The sequence below is a fragment of the Microtus pennsylvanicus genome, chromosome 1, assembly GCF_037038515.1.
Source record: "Microtus pennsylvanicus isolate mMicPen1 chromosome 1, mMicPen1.hap1, whole genome shotgun sequence".
In the NCBI taxonomy this organism is placed as follows: Eukaryota; Metazoa; Chordata; class Mammalia; order Rodentia; family Cricetidae; genus Microtus; species Microtus pennsylvanicus.
In genome coordinates this window covers 197513381-197533578 of record NC_134579.1, presented here as the reverse complement: position 1 = coordinate 197533578, position 20198 = coordinate 197513381, and the positions used below count along the sequence as shown (strand labels likewise).

At 39.8% G+C, this 20198-nt stretch overlaps 1 protein-coding gene across 3 annotated transcripts in view; it reads right to left on the bottom strand.

Annotated features, from left to right (window-relative positions):
• Positions 1-19322, bottom strand: part of Adgrg6 (adhesion G protein-coupled receptor G6) — a 132310-nt gene extending 112988 nt beyond the window's left edge. For 2 of the 3 annotated variants that reach the window (XM_075948550.1, XM_075948561.1), the window contains exons 1-2: positions 18739-19314; positions 9651-9751 (exon numbers count right to left, since the gene is read on the bottom strand). In XM_075948550.1, the coding sequence (XP_075804665.1) occupies positions 9651-9751; positions 18739-18740 (103 nt within the window). In that variant the 5' untranslated portion in view covers positions 18741-19314. Of the gene's footprint in view, positions 1-9650; positions 9752-18738 lie in introns of all 3 variants that reach the window. The other variant, XM_075948572.1, reaches the window with a different exon arrangement.
• Between the last annotated feature and the right edge of the window lie 876 nt (positions 19323-20198).

Below are 20198 nucleotides of genomic sequence, written 5' to 3'. Positions count from 1 at the left end.
TTAAAATCAACTAAGAGTGCTGGGAGCTGGAGAAATAGTCTTCCCCAGAATAGAGCATGCCAATTGGTTATCAAATACCAAATGCTCATCTTTGAAAATGTATATATACGCAATTAAAAGATTGAGAAGGCTCTTATAAATATATGCATATATATTTATATATATGTGTGTATGTATATATATAAACAATTAAAGAAAAAGAGGTTATGAATTTGAAAGAGAGCAGGGGACTGGTACATATAAGTGCTAATATGGAGGAAAGGTAAGGAGGAAATGATGTAATTATATAACAACCTCAAAAAATTATTTTTAATTATTTTTTAAAAGATCAGAATATAACACAGCAAATGAACTCACAAAATCCTTTCTCAACTTACTGGAGAATTTCAATTAGCTACACATCATAGTCATTTACTAAATAAACCAAAATGCAATCTTTTTAAAAACTAAAAAATTATTTAGGCAGCAGTATGCTTTGGCCCAAACTGACCTAGACCTAGTAATTCTGCTTTAGGTTCTCAAGACTGCTAGTAATACAGAGATGGGGTGTGAAGTCTACTTTTGAGCCTGTGATATCTGGAATATCTAGCGAGAAAACATGAAATAAAACAGAAATTACTCAATATCACCACTATGAAACCACCTCTGTCTGATTTTGTCAGCACCAGGAGCAGAATAACTCATAGACGTTTATCATGTTAATTAATGATATTCTTCTGCCTGCAGATCAAAGGGAATGAAGCTCCTGTCCACTGAGAAGGTCTTTGAGTTTGTAAAGAACATTGTTACATATTTCCATGTCAAAATCCGTGTTTTACCCTATGTCAGTGATTGCTCAAGTTCAATGGGATCTAGGTAGACCTGAGACTGATTTGTGAAACAATTATTCTCTCTCATCAGCTTGAATACGTCAACAGACTTCTTGATGCCTGATCATGTAGTTCACACTGACATAATATCCAACAGTTTTACCTTTGAAAACATTTATTCCTTGAAGGCCATTTTTCTCCTCAACATCATTAGTTATGCTTACCTACAAAGTCTTATTTTTGCGGCTCTTTCTTCTGTTTCTAGAAAACCCTTTTCAAGGCATCTACATTTGCACCAGCCCATTCCCCAGTCTGGATGCACCTTTTTCCACTGCCACACCCATTCCCGTGATTCATACTTTCGGCTATCAGTGAAGGTCAAGTTGACACTTGGTGGATACAGTACACTCTCAGGGCATCAGTTTTAGTTAGTCATCGGTCAGTCAGTCATTTTAATTGAAAAAAAAATCTGTTAGAATGCTCAGTGATGAAGGCATACAATTTTTACATGTTTCATCCATAGCTCATACTGGAGGGCCATTTTATATTACTCCTTCCCCCGAAAACTTTTCTGAGATGTTTACTGTCATCAATTGATGTTATATTTACAATTTTAGTAAATCTAATGTCAGCCTACATCCCACTATTATATCTCCTGTCAGTCTCACTAAAAAGGTTATGATTTCGCTCTGTAGAGCTAAGAAAAGAGTCTTGGAAAGAAAAAAGAAGGGAGATAAGAAAGAAGGAAGGATAAAAAGGTAACCTAAAGCATGATGGTATTTTGACACAATCCCTAGATTTTAAAGTTTATGAATATCAATATTACCTCTAAAACTTTAATAAGAATGAGGGAAGGAGGAGACTCTGATATAGTACACCTAACTTTTAGACAAACCAAGTTTTATCTTGCTAGGAGAAATCCAAAAATCTCAATATAGCAGTTTAGAAAGCAATTCAGTTCCTTTTGAGAAGGTTTACAGGACACATCTCCAGCGGTGGAAGCATCTGCATAGTGTTACATCTGCATATGAACACCAGCTTAGAATAGAAGAAATGACTTAACCTCCAAAGCATTGTTTCTTCAGACCTAGCTCCAGAAGAAGGGGGCCTCTCTAACATGCCAGTATTTATTACATGTCAGGAAATGAGAAGGAATGAGCATCTAACTACCCACCAGCTGTGATGTCAGGTCTTATAAAAATGAAAATCAAAGAGCCCGCTAGATAAAAATTCCATGACCTAGTTTTGGTTGAAATGTTAAGATTTTACTGATATTGAAACAGAAATTTTGTGGTCATGACCTTCTCCCAACCAATAGATTTTCAAGTCACTATTGTCAAGAATTGATGAGATTTGGAGTCTGAATAGCAAGCTAAAACTTCTGTACAGCCATCCAGAGATCATACACAACCTGACTAGGAGAATTCAAGGGAATAGAGGTATAACACAAGGGTACATTGTCTCTAAAGGCCTAGCCAGTGGTACTCCCTTGATCAGAAAAACCTCATTTTTCATCTTTAATTGTGTTTAGTAAGGCTCCAATTCATCAAAACCATTACTCATCCTCAGCAGAGGCCAGCATCAAAGATGCATGATATACACAATTTATGGACATACAGTTAAGAGATCAGCAAATAAAAGGAAAGGACAGAAGAAACTGAAGATGCACACAAAAGTGGGGGATAATGTAGATTCCTGTTTGAAGTACTTTCCCTTTTCTGGGTCTGTATTTTAGATAAATAGTAGACTTAAAAGTTCTAGTCAGGAAAAAATCTTCTAAAAGGGGAGTTGCATATATTATGAGCCTTTATCTATTCTTTGCCATGTCTCAAACCAAGAATAACGTCTAGTTAATGGAAAGTGCCTGCTTATTTAAATGGCTGACTCTTGCTCTTCATTAGCTTCTAGAGCAAATGCCCTCTGTTTTTCTAAACCAGGGGCACGAGTCTTGAAGTAGAACGTGTTTGAGGGTGCACTGTTATAGATTCACAGTAGTTTCAGTTTTGTAGAAAAAAATTAATTATTTTTAAACAGATTATTTCTAAACCACAAGTTTGGGTGAAATTGATTTGGAAATGACTTCAAATAAAGATATTTTGAGGTAAATATTATGTAAATATTAAGTTGAACCATCTTCTCAAGAAAAAAATCCTAGAAATGATTGAAAATATCTTTATAGAGTTATTTTGATTTTTTTTAAGCAAGAAAAATAGCTTCAACCACAAAGTCACTACATGACGTAACTCCTTTTGTGCTAGTTTATTGCTCCTGGAGTGTGAGCTTTAGAAGAAAGTTAAAGCTAGCCTGAGCTGACGACAGGAAAACCCACGGAGCAAGCAAAAGCCTTGTTTTCTTTCCAGGCATTGAACTGCTATAGTTCAACGGGGGCAACGGGTATGGATGTGACTTCATCACCCACCGTGGGTTGAGTATATTTTCTCACTTAACCACCAACGTTCTTCCGTTAAGCTGTATTTGCTTTTTAAACCTGGACTGTGTTTTCTCTCCATGTGGTTCCTTTCCATTTACTCTTTTCCACATTCTTTACTTCCTGAGAGCCATGGTATTACAGCCTTCAATGAGGACAGTGTCAAAAGCAAAGTCTAGAGTTTGTTAAGTATATTTTGTGCAAGAAAGTTAACTGTCTGTCCATCTCTAGGACTAATTCATCTTACAAAATGATACAGTAAAATGGAGCAAAATGACACATTCGAGAAAGTTCTGAAGTAAAACAATTATATATCTTCATACAGAAAACACCTTCTGCCTAACTCACACTCTTTATAGCTGGTGAGAAAGCCAAAGCCGTGCTCAAGACTTCTAGCACTGGCTCCTCCCAATGGGAGTTTCCATCCTGTGCCAAGTAATGATAGGGAATAAGATTGACAGCTTGTTTTATTTTCTTGGTAAGCAATTGTTAAGAGAGTTGTATGTGACTTGCAGCAGCGTCTGTCTGGGTTGAGATTTGCTCTTAAGGATAAATGTCTTCCAAGTGACTACTTTTCTCCTATAGCCTAACCACCAGAAACATTCCAAAGGACCACTTTTCAATATCTAGACCACCTTTTTATTCCTATCAACTCTACTATCCCAGAGCATCATCCCGGTGTGTGTGTGTGTGTGCGTGCGCGCGCACGCGCAAGCATGTGCACACATGTGTGCACATGTTGGTAGAAGCCAGAGGTTGATGTCTAGTGCCTGACTCAATTATTGTCCATCTTACTTTTTGACAAAGTGTCACCCACTAAACCCGGAGCTCACCAGTGTGGATAGACTGAGTAACCAGAAAGCTCCAGGGAATCATCCCCTGTCTGCCTTCCCAGCACTGGGATTATGAACAGGCACCTCCATATTCAGCTTTTCCCTGAGTACTGGGAATCCAAACTCAAGTCTTCCTGCCCTTGCAGCAAACACTTGACCACAAGCCCCCCCTCATGCTTCATTTTCTTTTAAGTCAATAAGCTTTTTGCTTAAAAAATAAATCAGTACTGATACACACACACACACACACACACAATTTTTTTCATTATAAGAAAGGCATCCACAGTTGCATGTGCAACCCCTGCCACACACAAGATATGGCTCAGAGCTTACTATAGGCAGAGAGAACGCCCTGAAATATTTCTTAAATGTCTGGCAATACACCCATGCCCTGACTTCTCTAGTCCAGATAGTTCTGGGTATGAATTCTTTCTAAAGGATGACACCTGTAATGAGGTAGGCCTGGCCTGAGCAGGGAAGGGGGGATTCTATGTCAATATTCCTTTCTGCATCACACCATCTATGTGGTGCTGGTCTCATTGGAGACTCCATAATACTGGTTATCCACTGGGAACTGACACTGCGGTAAGAAATAAGTCACACCCATTGCATTTTGAAGTAACTGACTTTGCAATCTTTTCTGCAGGGTTTCCTTTTTGATTTCATCAGACTCCACTTTCTAGGCTTTATTCGTCCAATCACACTGGCTCTTTTCACCTGAGGTCTGGCGTGGGAAAATGGTCCTTTTAGTGCTTTGGTCTAAGAGAAAATCAGAGCACCTTGCTGAAACATGTGTGCACTTCAACATACGTATCAGTGCCTGCAAAAGCATTTTGTCACTCTACGTATACGTTAAGACTAAAATGGCTTAGATTTTGACAGATTCATAAAGATTATTTCTCTGGACATTTTGGATCAAATCTTAAAATATGTACAGTATCATTTTCCTATAAACGCAGACTTCACTGCAATAGATATCTAGATTGCACTCGCTCATTCTGTGATCATGAAAACGTTAACACTCAAGCAATAACAGAAAGCACACATTTTGCCATTTGTCTGATCATCTGCCTGATAGAACTATGTTTCACACTTGGACAGAAAGTACTCAGAATTTGGGGCCGAATTTACTTTCATAATTACTTCTCCTTTCTGTAGATGAGGTTTCTTGGGTGTTAGACACCAACCTGCTGATGCCACTGGTTTTCAGGGGAGGAGGGAGGGGCCTTCCTCAGTGCTCATGACTAAGTCTATCTGTGTGGAAACTGGCTTTTGGTTGCTTAGGAATTCGTTGGCTTATGGCTGTTTGTTCCGTATTCTACTTGAAGCCATAATTTCTGCCTGCTCTTGTATCATTATTTATCTTTAGAGTCATGGAGCATCATGCATAAAGAGAAGTCATTATCTGGAGCATTTCTAAGAATCTTCAAGTGAAGAAAGAGTAACAGTTAAGTAACTCGGGAGATTAGTCATGGTCTGAAGCAGTCACTCTGACCCATTTTTGTGTGGCTCTTTAAAAAATGTAAAACAACCAAAATTCATTAAGTTTTCTTCAAATTGAATAATTATGCAAGCTCACTGTAAAGTCAAATCTGAGACAGTGAGATGCTTTCCGGAGTAAAGGCACTTGGTCAAGCCTAGTAACATGCATTCTACCCCCAAGACCCACACAGTGGAAGGCGAGGGCAGATTCTCACAAGGTAGCCTTTGCTTCCTATATGCCTTTCTCCTACCACATACAAAAAAGGCTTAATTATCTTTTAATGCACAAGTATATAAATTATCACTGTCTTTTCCCTTCCCCAGGAGAGTACTCATTTTGAAAGCTTGGTGTACTTTGCTTCATGTTTGATTATGTTTATGAAGTCATACAAGCATACAGATATAAAATGCTTCAGTTCTATAATATTATGGGCCCATTAGAATGTGGGATAATTTCATATTCCTCTATAATCTGATTTCTAATTACCCATTATTATCTTAGACAAGCCATCACAGTAAGCAAATATGCATAGTTTTGCCTCATTGTTTTAAATAGCTATGCAGTATTTCATTGTATGAATGTTAAAATAATTCATATAACCATTACATTGCTGATGAACAATTAGCATTTTCCAATTGTATGTTATTAAATTAGCACACTAACACATATATTTACACATGCTTCTTTTTTTTTTTTATAGGACAAACATCCACATGTAGAAGCGGCATCCAAAGATAGCATATACCTTCTCTAGTTTTATAACATATTTTTCAGTCACTTTTATGGAAAGGTACTAATGATGTTGTTTTCTCAACACCTTCAAGTTTGCTGGATATTGTCAAATATTTTAAATGTTGGTAAGCTAGTATGTAAAAAATTCATTTGTTGTTTGAATTTTCATTTATGTGCTACCAGCTACGTTGCAGTTCTTATCAAAGTTACATTCATCCCTAGTCAAGAGAGAATGAGTTGCTTTTCAATAATTACTTTTTCCATGAAAACACATTGCTAACCTACCTACTAGGACTCTTGACATCGCCTTTCTGTTATATAGTGTAGATGTCACTAGAAATAAACTATAAGAGTTTAACATTAATCATCTAAACTGTCACTTTTAACAGTCTAAAAAGATCTGTCAATCATCCACCCTTGCTATTACAATCAAACCAGAGAAACATTTGCAATGAATATATTCCAATAGGAATATATTATTATTAAGAGTAATAGAGAAGAATGAGAATGGGGATCCTCTGAATTTTGAGTTGGGAAGGTATCATCTGATAGAGCCGTGGCTCCCATCCTGTGGACCACAAACCCATTGGTGGGTCCAATGAGCCTTTTATAAAGATCACCTTAAGCCCATTGAAAAAATCAGATATTTACATTACAGTTCCTAACAGTAGTAAAATTACAGCTATAAAGTAGCAATGAAATAATTTTATGGTTTAGGGGGTAACCACAACATGAGGAACTACATTAAAAGTTTGGAGCATGAGGAAGTATTGTAGGAGCCTGCTTGTTCGTTCCTGGCTGCCCAGACTCAAAATAACCACACAGAAATTTTATTAATTAAATCACTGCTCAGCCTATTAGCTATAGCTTTTTTATTGGCTAGCTCTTACATATTAATTTAACCCGTTTTGATTAAACTATGTATTGCCACATGGCTGTGGCTTACCAGTAAGGTTCCGGCTCTTCTGCCCCTGGTGGCTGCTACGTGGCATCTCCTTGGCTCCGCCATCTTTCTCCCAGCTTCAGTTTAGTTCCCCTCCCCCAGGCCTAGCTCTCTGTATTCTGCCTGTGCAGGCCCAAGAAAGCTTCTTTATTAACCAATGATATTCACAGCATACAGAGGGGAACCCCACATCAAGAAAGGTTGAGAACCACTGTGAAAGAAGAACATTTACACAGACAAGAGCATAAAAAGAAGCAGGTATATTCTTAGAGAGAACATGGGGACTGTGGAAAGAAGGTGAAGTCAAAGAATAGATGTGTGTCTAAGAAACAGAGCGTTGAGAGAACTTAAGGTAGTGTGGTATATTGTAGAGGCTGCCAAGGAAATAGACATGGAACTTTGTGGGGGGACTGGAAATCATCTATGTGAAATCTGAGAGGTATTCTAAATCTAAGGAGAAGCCATCAGCAACCACACTAGTGGCTCTAGGATTAAGGACTGAAGATGAGGATTTAGGAAACATTAGCATCAAGCTGCCATTATAAACAACCCTGAACCTGAGATGATCTAGTCATAAGCAAAGGCAGGAAAGGCTGGAATGTGCACATAGGGAACATTAGAGTTAAGCACTAAATGTTCTCTTTAAATACAGTGTGAAGCTGACTTCTGCGAATGTCAAGATTGAAAACTAAGCTTCTCTAAAGTTGTAATCTGAATCATTTTAAATGTCTGTGAATTCCTTTTAAGGCACACCACTGCTGAGTTAGTACAAAAGGCAGGAATTTTATATCCAAATGTCTCTAATAACCTCTAAAGCCTGTGGGGAGTTCAGGTATTTGTGTGTGAAGTTGTGGCACATTATGAGAGAGAAGGGTAGAGAAAAGTAAACACAAATCCCTCCATGCAAAGAAACCATATTTGATGCACTCTGGGAGCAAGTCAATAGAGATACTTGATAAAAGAATAGATACTTGCAGTCATAGAAGAACTTCGAATAAACTTCAGATTGCTTGTCTCAGATGTGGGTGCCTCCAAACAGCCTGTACCCTCTAGGCTTTTCTCATCCCAGCCCAGCCAGCCTGGATGACTTATTTCAATTTACTTCAAAGTATATGTTTCCTTTTACTTATTCAAGAGACCAAGCTTCAGGAATGTGTATACGTTAGTTAAAACTATGACATGTAAAATACAAAAGCCCAATTTGAGGTACGCTGGTTTGCAGAAATGTTGAAAGTTTACAAACGCATGACCTCACAGAAACGAAAGTAAACAGACCTCAACTAATTTTCACCTCATAATTTATCTTACATCATCCAACTGGTTCTTGAAAAACCACTTTGAAGGTTAAGAAATAGTTCAGCACTATACATCACAGAAATTCCATCTCTGTCTTACTTTCAGATCCCTTTAAATGTGCTTTCTTTTGGCAATGACTAAGGAAGAGAAAGACTGACTTTACACAGATATTCTAGCGAACACACGCAAGAATGCACCCAAAAATCAGTTCTGTTTTGAAAATTTAAAAAAAAAATGCCAGGGATTTTCCAAGCAAGTAGATGAAAAGGCTTAAAAACACATGGTTACTTGGAAAACAGCCTTTATATACTGAGAAGAAGTTGAGTGTGTTGGTTCATGAGTAAGCAATTTTGGTGAATAATCTACTTCAAAGGTGCCTTAAATATATCATTTATAACAGTATACCCAATAACATGATTTTCCTTTAAAACATTAGTCACATGGCATAGTCTAGGTGGTTTACTAATGCAGCGATTTGTAGAAAATTATTTTCAACAACCAAAGAATCCTATTTCAAAGATTAGGAAAAGCTTCAATTATAAGAAAATAAACGTTTTAATTATTTTTAAAAACTGCAAATAAAATCATTTTTCCCATACCAGATAAATAAATAAATAAATAGCCTAAATAAACTGTGAGCTAAAAAGCATCATGGCAAATTCCGTCATTGAAAATTACAAAGTCCATATTGAAAGCAGTTAATCAACTCAGGATTGGTAAAAATGGCAAAGTTTGCATTTTTCTTAAATGACGATATGAAAACTTGGAAGGGGAAACAAGTGCAGTATATTTATTCAACAGAAGAAACAGCCAGTGTTTTATCCCTGTCCATTATGTGGTTAACTCGTCACTCACTGTGGGCTAAATAAACAAATAAAATGAGAAGGAAGACAGCTAAGATTTTTTAAAAAAAAAACTCATCAGGAAACAAAAACAATGATGGCAGTGATAGGATTCACAGAGAACAGGGATAAGATGGAGACCAGAGACCCAAGAAAAGCCCAGAAGCATGGAAATGAGGTGGAGGGGAATGGAAATGATGAACATTAAGGTCATTTCAGTAAGCTGCACCCTTCCAAAAAAGAGAGTGAAATCATTTCTAATCCGGTTCTGACTAGAGTCTTACCTGAGCAGGGGACACACATAATCCATAAAGCAAATGGGAGCAGAAGGGTCCTCAGCTTCCACCTCCAACGGCAGCACCTTATCCCCTGTGTATCAACCATCCTGCAAGTAATGACAAAAGTTCCAGTCAGGGCAGATACCCTTCAGTTACCAGCAGGCAGAACTTTTCAGTCTTGTTTGCTAATCAGGGACTTAATATATAAGAGATAGAACCCAGAGCCCCAGGAATGGGAAGCAAATTGTTCTTGGCCATGACCTCAGAAGAGACTTGAATGACAGTGAAGACAAAATCATCCTCTTCAAGCAAAAGAGAAAGACATCCAGGGGCTGGGGAGTTAGTAAAGTGCTTGCTAGGCAAGCCTAGGGAACTGAGTTCAGATCTCCACCACTCATATATATATATATATATAAAGTCAACCAGTGCCTGTAACCCCAGTGCTGAAGACACAGAGACAGAAGGACATTGACCTGAAGGACTGGCCCACTGAGGGAGCTTCAAGGTCAGCTACAGATCCAAAAAAGAAAAAGAGGTGAATAGTGATGAAGGACACAGGATGCTGACCTCTGGCTTCCACAGGCATCTGCACACACATGTATGAACAAGTACACACATACCCTTATGCACACATACATACATAGTAAGTTCATCCATTTTATCTGTTACCTGTACACTTGTCCAGGTCCAAATTTGAATTCTCTATTTAACAATACCTGTATCTTCTGTCTCCTGCCTGTCTCTTGCATGAGTCAGAATCTGAAGCTGTCTAAAAACTATCCTATGAATCTGTATTTCCTGTCCCTGTGTCTGTCTGTATCCGTCTATGTGCGTATCTCTCTCTCTCTCTCTTTCTCTCTCTCTCTCTCTCTCTCTCTCTCTCTCTCTCTCTCTCTCTCTCTGTGTGTGTGTGTGTTGTGCCTGTGTTTTTGATGTGTCCAAGTATGATTGGTGTCTGTCCCTACTGATCATCATAGGAAGCATCATACAGGGAAGGAATGGGATACTTTACATAAATCTTAAACAGAGTTTTAAAATAAATTAAGTCATAGGCTCCAACTGACCAAGACAACAAAAACCATTATCAACCAATATCCATGCATAGTGGCTTTTAAATTTTATGCTAGATTTCGGATGCTGCTTTCAAGTTCTGGAATTTGTGGATTTCAGCAAATGATGTACATACATTGTTCTGGGCTTGGGCCTGGAGGAACATAATTTAAGATTTTAGCTATGCATTGGCTTAGGTTGTGAAAGCTAATTACAAGGGAAATCCAAGACAAGTAAGGTTAGTTTTACATTGTTCTCTTAAAGGCAGGTTAAATAAACAGGGCAAGTATACAGTAGGATAGCAGTCCTATGTCTTGAGTGACCTCAAGGTATATAATTAACTCTGGTCCAGCATAAGTTCCTGTTTCTTAGAATGTAAGGGATATTTTCAGAAAAGAGTGTCACCACACACTCCTTACAAGAATATATACGGAAGGCAATTTAATGAAGATGTGCAAATATTCAAATTATTCTAAAAATAAGGCAGAATTCTTTAAGAAAATAAAACTATTTCAGCTTTGACCTCTGCAACAGCAGCAGATATGTATGTACATCTTATAGATAATTATATTATTCTTCTCTGTATTGTTTTAGATCTTTTGTGGGGTGGGTGTTATTTTAGATCTTAAGAATATGTTTTCCTATGAGAACTTCTCTTGTCAAAGGGTAATATTAAAAATAAAATTAAATTTCTCTTCTTTCCCTAAAATGAAACACTGAAGTATTAACTTTCTAGGAAAAAAATTAACCCATTATATGTAACAATATCTCTCAGTGTTTTCAAATGGTCAGTAATCATCAAGTATTTCAGAAACTACTAAGTAATGTTAGATGCAGGTGAAAACATTCCATCTTTGTGTATCAATGTTTTCATTCTCTATTTTAAATGACACTGATTGATTGTGTGTTTGTGTATACCTGTACACATGTGCAAGTAGACATCAGAGGGCAACTTCTGGGAGCTAGTTTTACCTTCCATCATGTGGGTTCCAGGGGTCAAACACTTGGGTCATGAGACTTAGAATCAAAGGCCTTTACCTGGTTGGCAGCCCATCTTGATAGATCACAAGGTGAGGCATATCTAAATTGAAAGATGTATTTACTAAAGAAAGGTTCCATGCTATCACAGCTCACAACAGATTCCACTGAGTCAGCATCATTAAAAGACGAAAGCTGTGGAGGCTGCAGTAAGAATAAAAGCTGTTTGTTCAAGGGTCCATAGAAGAACTGATACTGAGAGAGGCAACGGCAGGCAGGCAGGCAGGCAGGCAAGCATGGAAGCAACGGGAATAAATCACCAGGGCTTCAAATACCCAAAGAGACACCAAAGTTGCAATTACTACCAGAGAGTAATTTTACTTCTAGAAGGAAAAGATACTTTTTAAATCCCTAAAATTTGCTTTTGTGGGTCAAGTGTGTAACACTGAATGAGAAGTCAAGGAAACACTCAGGTGAGAGAACCTGCATGAAAGGATTCCCATACTTGCCTTAAGAATACATTTAGAATCATTTTTTTTTTTTGTAAATTGTATGAAAGGAAACATGGGTTACAGTAAAAGAGGTCTGGGTTTGCTATCTAAGACCTGTGCAATCCCAAATTTTATGTGACCTCTTATATCTGTGTGTCACTTGTAAAGAACAGCAGGGCACCTAGACCACAGACCCACTGATGAATACCTTCAAAATAAGATGATGTCTTCAAAAGTCAGTACCTGATATCTCCCAAGCATTCCGTAAATAACAGCTGTTATTATAATTACTGTCGAGCCAGGCATGCTAATGGAAGTGTTTGTTCTACCCAGTGGATAAGAAAAGGAAGACACTTAAACAATAGCAAATGATAGGCCCCATTTTTCTATGCCAACATCCATCAAGAGACCCTAGAGCCACCTAAAGCATCACCTGAGTATACTTATTCATTCTGGCTATGAAAGAATACATTTTACGTAGTGCCTGAAGTTCATATCACAATCTTGTACTTACTCCACATTCTACAATTCCAGCTACAGGTAGCTAGCTGTACATTTGGAATTTCTAAACTAAGACAAGAGTAAGACCTGAAGAGGAATTTTTTTTGTAGGCAAAACATGTTTTCAGATATTGTCATCCAATATATTTGAAGGTAAAAGTTGTTACCGATAAAGAGGAACAGGTTTGAGTCAGTAAAAACACTAATAATAATTGCTATGGACTCTGGATTGGCAAGGGCTTATTAAGGTTCCTCTGTTGACTGATTTGGGGGATGATCACTTTGAGAGGGGATACTTAAAACGATGAGCTTTGTCACTCTTCTGTAAGTGAGCTACTACAGCCTAGAAAGAACTGTTACCTCTAGCTCAGTCAGCAGGGGATTCCACAAACTATGTAGTCTGTCACAGAGAAAGGGCACTTATTTGGAAGAACGGGCCTGTTTCCTATTGATGTTGCAAGAATGAGGTGTTTCTCATTCATTCTGGGGATGAATCGGCTGTGCTTCTAAAACAAAAGAACAATTACAAATTCAAAGATGTTTAGAGAACCAGAAGTCCAAAAGATGATGTTCAGCTTATGAATTTCACAGAAAAAACTGAGGTTCAACAATATAAAAAAGAACAAACAAAGCTGACTACCACCAGCCTTTCTAAGTGCTTGGTATCTAGGCTAAGGAATGTGCTTCTGTTTGAGAGAATATATGAATTTAAGAGAGGGAACATTGCTCATATATTGATGGAGGAGAATCTCTCTATGACACATAGAGTAAGAAGCTAAAAGGGTGACATAACTCTTAGAAAGGCTGGTGGTAGTCAGCTCTGTCTGTTCTTTTTCATTTTGTTGAACCTCAGTTTCTTCTGTGAAATTCATAAAGGACTCTGATCCTTGAACTGTTTTTACCAAAGCTGCCTGCAATCCTATCAAGCAATAGCTGCAAATGAAGACCAGGGCTTGACACATTCCAGGACTCCCTCACTTTAGACACAAAAGGAGCCAGGACAGAGAAAACACTTGTAACATAACATAAACCATGTGACAAGCCAACTTTCATCTACTTTACTGTTTACTGAAGAACAGAAACAAATAAATTTAGAACAGGGGAAGGAAAGCACTATGGTTCTTCTCAGGGGATCACTTAGCAAAGATACATCCCTGAAATTTAAACAACTTTCTCAAAAGAATGGAAAATCCCAAGCAGGGTTACTAAGGTTCTAAACAGGAACTTCAACTTGGTACAGGCTTCACTGCGGTCTAAGAATTTGACCAAGAACAGAAACTTTTTTTTTCAAGATTTACTTTTATTTTTATGTGCTTCTGTCTTTGTGTGTATATGCCAGGTCCATATGGGCACCCATGGAGGTCAGAAGAGGGTGTGTGTTGAATGCCCTGGAACTGGGGTTATAGGTGGTTGTGAGCCATGTGATGTGGATGATGGGATTGGACTCTGGTTCTCTGGAAGAGCAGCAAGTGCTGTTAACCATGGAGTCATCTCTCTAGGCCCCAAGAAACGTGTGTTAAAGGAACATAGAGTCATAGCCTTGTATAATTTGAAGAGAATCCTTCTCATTCTGCAAATTAAACTTATTATCCCTCAAGTAAGAAAATTAGAGATTAAACTATTTGCCCAGCTTTCAGAATCAGTAGTAAGATCCAAACCCTTTGTGTCCTCTGGCTTCCATTTCTGATGAGGACCAGTTTACCTTTGCTGCAATCCTACACCAAAACAATAGGCTACAAAATACAACACACTTGAGCCCCATTTCCAAAAGTTTTGGAGAACAAAAACATTTCACAGGAATAATTTCAGCTAGATGCATAAGCACTAGCAGGCATGACTTTAAACTGAGCAAAAGATTCTCAAAATCTACCATTTACTGCTACTTTCAGTGTTTCACTCAAAGACACAATTTTAAGTGAAGCTAGTGAAGACATTTTGAAATTGATAGAGAAATTGTCAGGATATTAGTTCTACTAATATCAATAGTCAGAATTAAATTCCTTGGCCATATTTCTTCTATGTGTCTATGACAAATCTTTTCATAAAAAGGTTTGGAAGTGGCAGAGAACACCTTGAGATCTAGCAGGATAAAATGAACAGTTATTTAGCATATTTGAGCCTGCTCATAACAGCGTTTCTTCTTTCAGTGAAAGGTCATATTCCTGAGACTAAGAAAAAAAAAAAGAGTGTGCTATTCTATTACTGAACTAAGACCCTTTCATTAGGTTGGCTTCCCCCTCTACAAAAATCTCACTTACTCTTCAGGTCTTCACAAAGCTTGTCTCATTTGAACAAGGATATGCATGACTGATTCATAGCATAAAGCCAACGTGAGAACTTAGACAAATGTATCCTACACACACACACACACACACAGAGGTACACTGAGGTGCAAACACATGAGTGCATGCATAAATAGGCACTAGATAAACTGGGGCAAAGAGAGAGAGAGTGAGGGAGAGCTGTAATTTATCAACATCCTATTTTTATTCTGCTCTATAGTTGTGTAAAATGTTCTTAATGAAAACTTAGCCAAAGGATATATGTGATGTTGTTGTATTAAATTGTTTACAACTGTAGCAGTATCTGCATTTATCTTAAAACTTTTCATAAAAAGTAAACCTCTAAGCCTTGACACAGGCTAAGTTTCAGAAGATTCTAGAAAGACAGACTTGTGGGGGAGGGGTCCAAATGGAAGGATCAAACAAATAAGGCTAGCATTTAGAATATATGAATATTGGGAAAGGATATTCAGTTGTTCTTTGCATTTTTAGAGATTTGCTTTATATTTTATATGTGTGTATGTATGTGTTTATGTGTGTAAGCACCTGTGTGTAGATGCCTTTGGAGGCCAGAAGAGGGTGCTGGATCCCTAGAGCTGCAATTATAGGTGATTATGAGTTGCCCATCTAACTGAGGACTAGGAACTGAACTCCTGACCTCTCAAGAGCATTAAGGTCCCTCAGGGCTGGGCCATCTCTCCAGCCTATTTTGTATTTTCTGTTTGAAACTTCTTATAAGCTTACAATTATTTTTTAAAAATTAAATTACTCCCATTATCCACTGGGGCAAGTCCGCGCCGTGACCCCTGCTGGTGAGTGCCATTGCTTTGATCTCTGTCAGTTGACAGAAGTGTCTCTTTTGGATTTCCTTTATTTGGATTGGCAGGACTAAGTCATATACATACTTCTCAATTACAGTATAAATATTTTTCTTTCTGATTGTGTTTTTTAACCAATTTTATCACAAACATGTAAGCTTTCATTATGTCTGCCATCTTTTAAATAATCAAGAAAGACATTCCTAAGAATTGCCCTCTGAGTAAAAGGGAGGTAAGATGATTCCAGGTAGCCCTACTCATTAAATTGGAATTCTTAGTTTGAGTTCATGCATCCTTTAAACATTATCATTTCCACCAAGCAGTATGCCTCTTGATGTCAACTAGCATGGATGAGGTAATGATGTCATTCAACTAGGAATAAACATGGAAATATACGTCTGGTCACAAACACCACACACACTTTTTATTTAGTCTAAGTACTAGTCTCTAGAAACTTCTACTCCTTTCATCAGAAATGTAAATTCTATATGACATGTGGACAGTTAGAAGCATGACTGTGTCTGAAGACATTATCATCAGTTTATTTTCTAATATATAAATGAGATTTCTCTCAAATCATTATTTCCAGAAATCCGAGTGACACTTCAGTCAGACAGTAACAACCCTGAACTTCCAATATTTCCCATAAGCAAACAGACAATAGCCTCATTCACCATTCACATTGGACAGGCACAATGACATGTAACTTATATAAGCCATAAATGGAACAGCAGTTTCATGCACTGTGAGACCAATAAAAGCCAGCCTTGCAAAATCTACTTAATTTTTTGGAGCATGCAAAACATGCAGTTGTTGCAACTCCAAAATATATTCATAAAGTCTATAATTCCAAAATCTGAGTGTAGCAATATATAAAGTTGTTCTCCACAAGGAAGATGTGACCAAGACATTCAAGAAGCCTGAGTATTTTTACTTACTGCAATTAAAATTTGAAAATATAGTTTAATTTACCATTTCAATATTTTCAATAAAATAATAGGAATATTTACCTTGGGTAGATTGGCCCTATCTCCATGTTTTCTAACTTGTCCATCAGCCAAAATGGGTTAAAACATCTCAAACCATTGCCCAGAAAATATGCATAATGCTCTTGAAAGACACAGAAAAAAAATCCATCAAAAGAATTTGGTAAAGAAATTTAAATCAATCTTAAAAGCCTTTGATGACTGCTTATTCATGATTCTACCCTGAGAAGTCATAAATTTACTCACACCGAATTCAAATGGATTAACTAATTTAATTGCATTATCAAGAAAAATTTACATTACCTGTTGATGAGTTTCACAACTTTTAGGTAATCGTATTCGCGTGCAGTCGCGCACGTTTGTGTGTGTGTGTGTGTGTGTATGTGTGAAAGAGAGAGAGAGAGAGAGAGAGAGAGAGAGAGAGAAAGAGAGAGAGAGAGAGAAAGTGAGAGAACGTGTGTGCACGCACACGCATGCGCGTGCATGCCTTACGTGGCCGTGTGTGTGTGTGTGTGTGTGTGTGTGTGTGTGTATTGCTTTTAATTCCATGAACTCTAGATGTCCAGGGAGGCAGTTAATATCCAGGGAGGCTGAAAGAAAACTGCCTAAATATCTCCTGTGAAGAAGTGGGGGTATGTTTTCAGGAAAACTGAAGTTGGAAACGAACTTAACAGTCCTTCAAACCTGTTGCCTGCATAGGGGAACGAGTCTTATGGTAGATAGCTGGCTGTATCCCAAAAGAAATGCTTACAAAGTATCCATTTGCCTATTCCACTGCCATAAGCAACTCTGTAAAACTCACAGGTGTGGCATTTCTTCACATGGAGTTTTAGCAAAAATAAGTGATATTTATTACTGGGCACAGTGCCAAGATCAGAGCTGCAGCGTGGAGGGTGAAGCCGGCGTGCTCTGTTGCATCGCCCACCTTCTAATGTGTTTGGGGTTGCCGAGAGAGACAGAGCAACGAAGAGGGCAAAACGACCCAAGACCCTGGCTGAGTGCTAACTTGGAAAAGGAAATAGAGGTGGAAATAAGTAAGGACGGAGTAGTGGAACGAGGGAAGTATCAATTTCTGTAACTCCTGAACAAGTTAGTGGAAGTGGGTAAAAAGTCTGTCAGGTGTCTGCCCAAAAATAAATAAAACGGCAGAGGGTAAAATTACACACCATGAGAAAAAACAAAATAACCGCTAAGTTGGCCGCAAAGATAAGTGTGGCCCTTGTGAGAACCATTGTCCAGTTTGGAAGGCCAGGCAGTGCGCATGGCCGCTCTTTCCTAGGGTGCCTCGGAGCACTTCACAGCTTGGGTGGCAATTCCATCCAAGCAAAACCTGGGGTAGCTTTTCCAGACTATCTCACCCTCTCCCCCATGCCTCCTACTTGTAATTTTACAGGAAGCCCCTATCACGTCCCTTAATTACTTTTTTTTTATCTACGTAGTACATTGAGACAACTTTTCTGAGATTTCCAAAGAAAAAGATCCAGGGCTGGAGAGGTCGCAATGAGGAAAAAGTCATTTAAATATCTTAGAGATCTCAGAAGGACTTCTACAAGCAAAGGTGACAGCGCAAAGCCAACATCTGCCCCGCTCAGCAGTACCTTCCCAGGCCCCAGGTGTTGATCCAGGGAGCGCTGGCTCCGTAGAGCCAGGGCTGTGCAAGCAGCTGCACCGTCGGTTAGTTCTTGTTTAATTTGAACCAAAAACCACGTTCTCCCCATACTTGAAGCCCTGCCCTTCTGCTGCTGCTTTACAAGGCCTCCAAGTGAAGAGTGAAGTTTACCTCTCTTTAGGGGAGAAAGGGAGAAACCAAGCAAGCCACACACACACACACACCAGCCGCATTTGCTAATATCCAGTCCCTGGTGCCTGGAGAAGCACCCTGAAGCTTCAGTTCCCGCAGTTGGTACCTTTCAAGGAACCGCTGAGCTGAGGGGGAGAAGGCGGACATAGACGGAGGTGCGAAGGGGTCCGAGCTGGGAGGCGACTTACATGCTGGCATTACTGCGCAGAGGTCCCCAGAGGCTACACGCTCATCCTTCTCCTTCACCTCTCTGCTCTCTACTGTCTGCGAGCTCCACCGAAGTGGGGATCGGGACGGCCGGGACCGCGCCCCGCAGGACCCTTCGTCACGCCCTTTCTGGAGAGTTCATAGGGTTTCCCCGCAGCTGCTCCTCGCCTGCGCGCGGGGCGGCGCAAGGTGGACCCCGGGCGCGCGCGGCGGAGTTCAAGAGCGCGGGTTCCGCGCGTAGGGGCGCGGCCGACGGCGGCAGGTTCCGCCCGGCGCAGAACTTTCCCAATACTTGGGGCCGAGGGCTCCGGGGAGTCGAGCCGGGTGGACGGCGATTCAAGCCTGCCGGGCTGGAACGGTGCGACCCGCGGAGTCCAGAGCCTGTGGCGAGGCTCTGGTCAGCCTCCGTTTACCCCGGGGCTCAGGTGCGGCTCCGCGCTACCTCTCCGCGGTGGCCCTGGCTCTAGGCGATCCGAAGGCAGAAGACAGTCCTGAAAGCTCACTTGCCCCACCCTGGGCCGGCCACCCGAGGGCAGAGGGAAAGGGAGAAGTCGCCACGCGGGGCGGGACCGGCACGGGCGGTGGAGTTGGGAGACTGGCACAAGGCCAACCTCAGCTCCGTGGAGGGGACCCAGATGACCCCGAGGTCACCAGCCTGCTGAGAGCGCCGAACCCCTCAGAGCCTGGGTGAAGAAGAGGAGCTCGGATTACAGGAGCACAAGCGGGCTTCTGCTCTGCTTGCAGCCAAGCACCCCTGGCCTCCCCTTACTTTTCTCTTCTTAGCTCTCCCCTTCCCCCTTCCGTGTCCCCTGACCTTAAAAGAAAGAAAAAGGAAAAAAAGGGGGGGGGGGGGAAGAAAAGTAAAGAAGGGGGATGGGAGCAGAGGAGGGTTTGGTATGCTTGGGGCGATTTGCTTGCTTTTTTTTTTTTAACTTTTCTTTTTGAGCAGGATTAATTTACCAATGCAAATCCTGCTACTCACTAGGTAATGTCAAGTCAGAAGACCAGAGAATCCCTTCACACTGCATTGCCAGAGTAAATTCACTGAATGTCAGAGATGGCCTTTCCAGACTTGGATACACATTCAGAGGCGAATAGTCCTGCTTGCATTGTGTGGGAACACATACAAATGTCATAAAAGCAGAGTAACGTTCATTGGTTAGCGGTAGAGAAGGGTAGGTAGGGGAAAAAGAGGTAAAACAGGATTTGAGGACAGACAGTTACAGGCAAAGAAAGAGGAAGCTGGAAGGCCGCCAGCAAGCCAGACTACTTCTGGGCCAGTGTGTGTTCTTGTGATTTTTATCAGTATTTATTTTAATGAAAAAAAAAAGGCGGTAGAATTAATAGAGACTTGAACTGCTCCGTTTAAGAAAATCAGAGACCCTTTGGGAAAGACAGGCGGGGCAATGAGACCCAGGGAGGCAAAGTCGGCACAAACTGT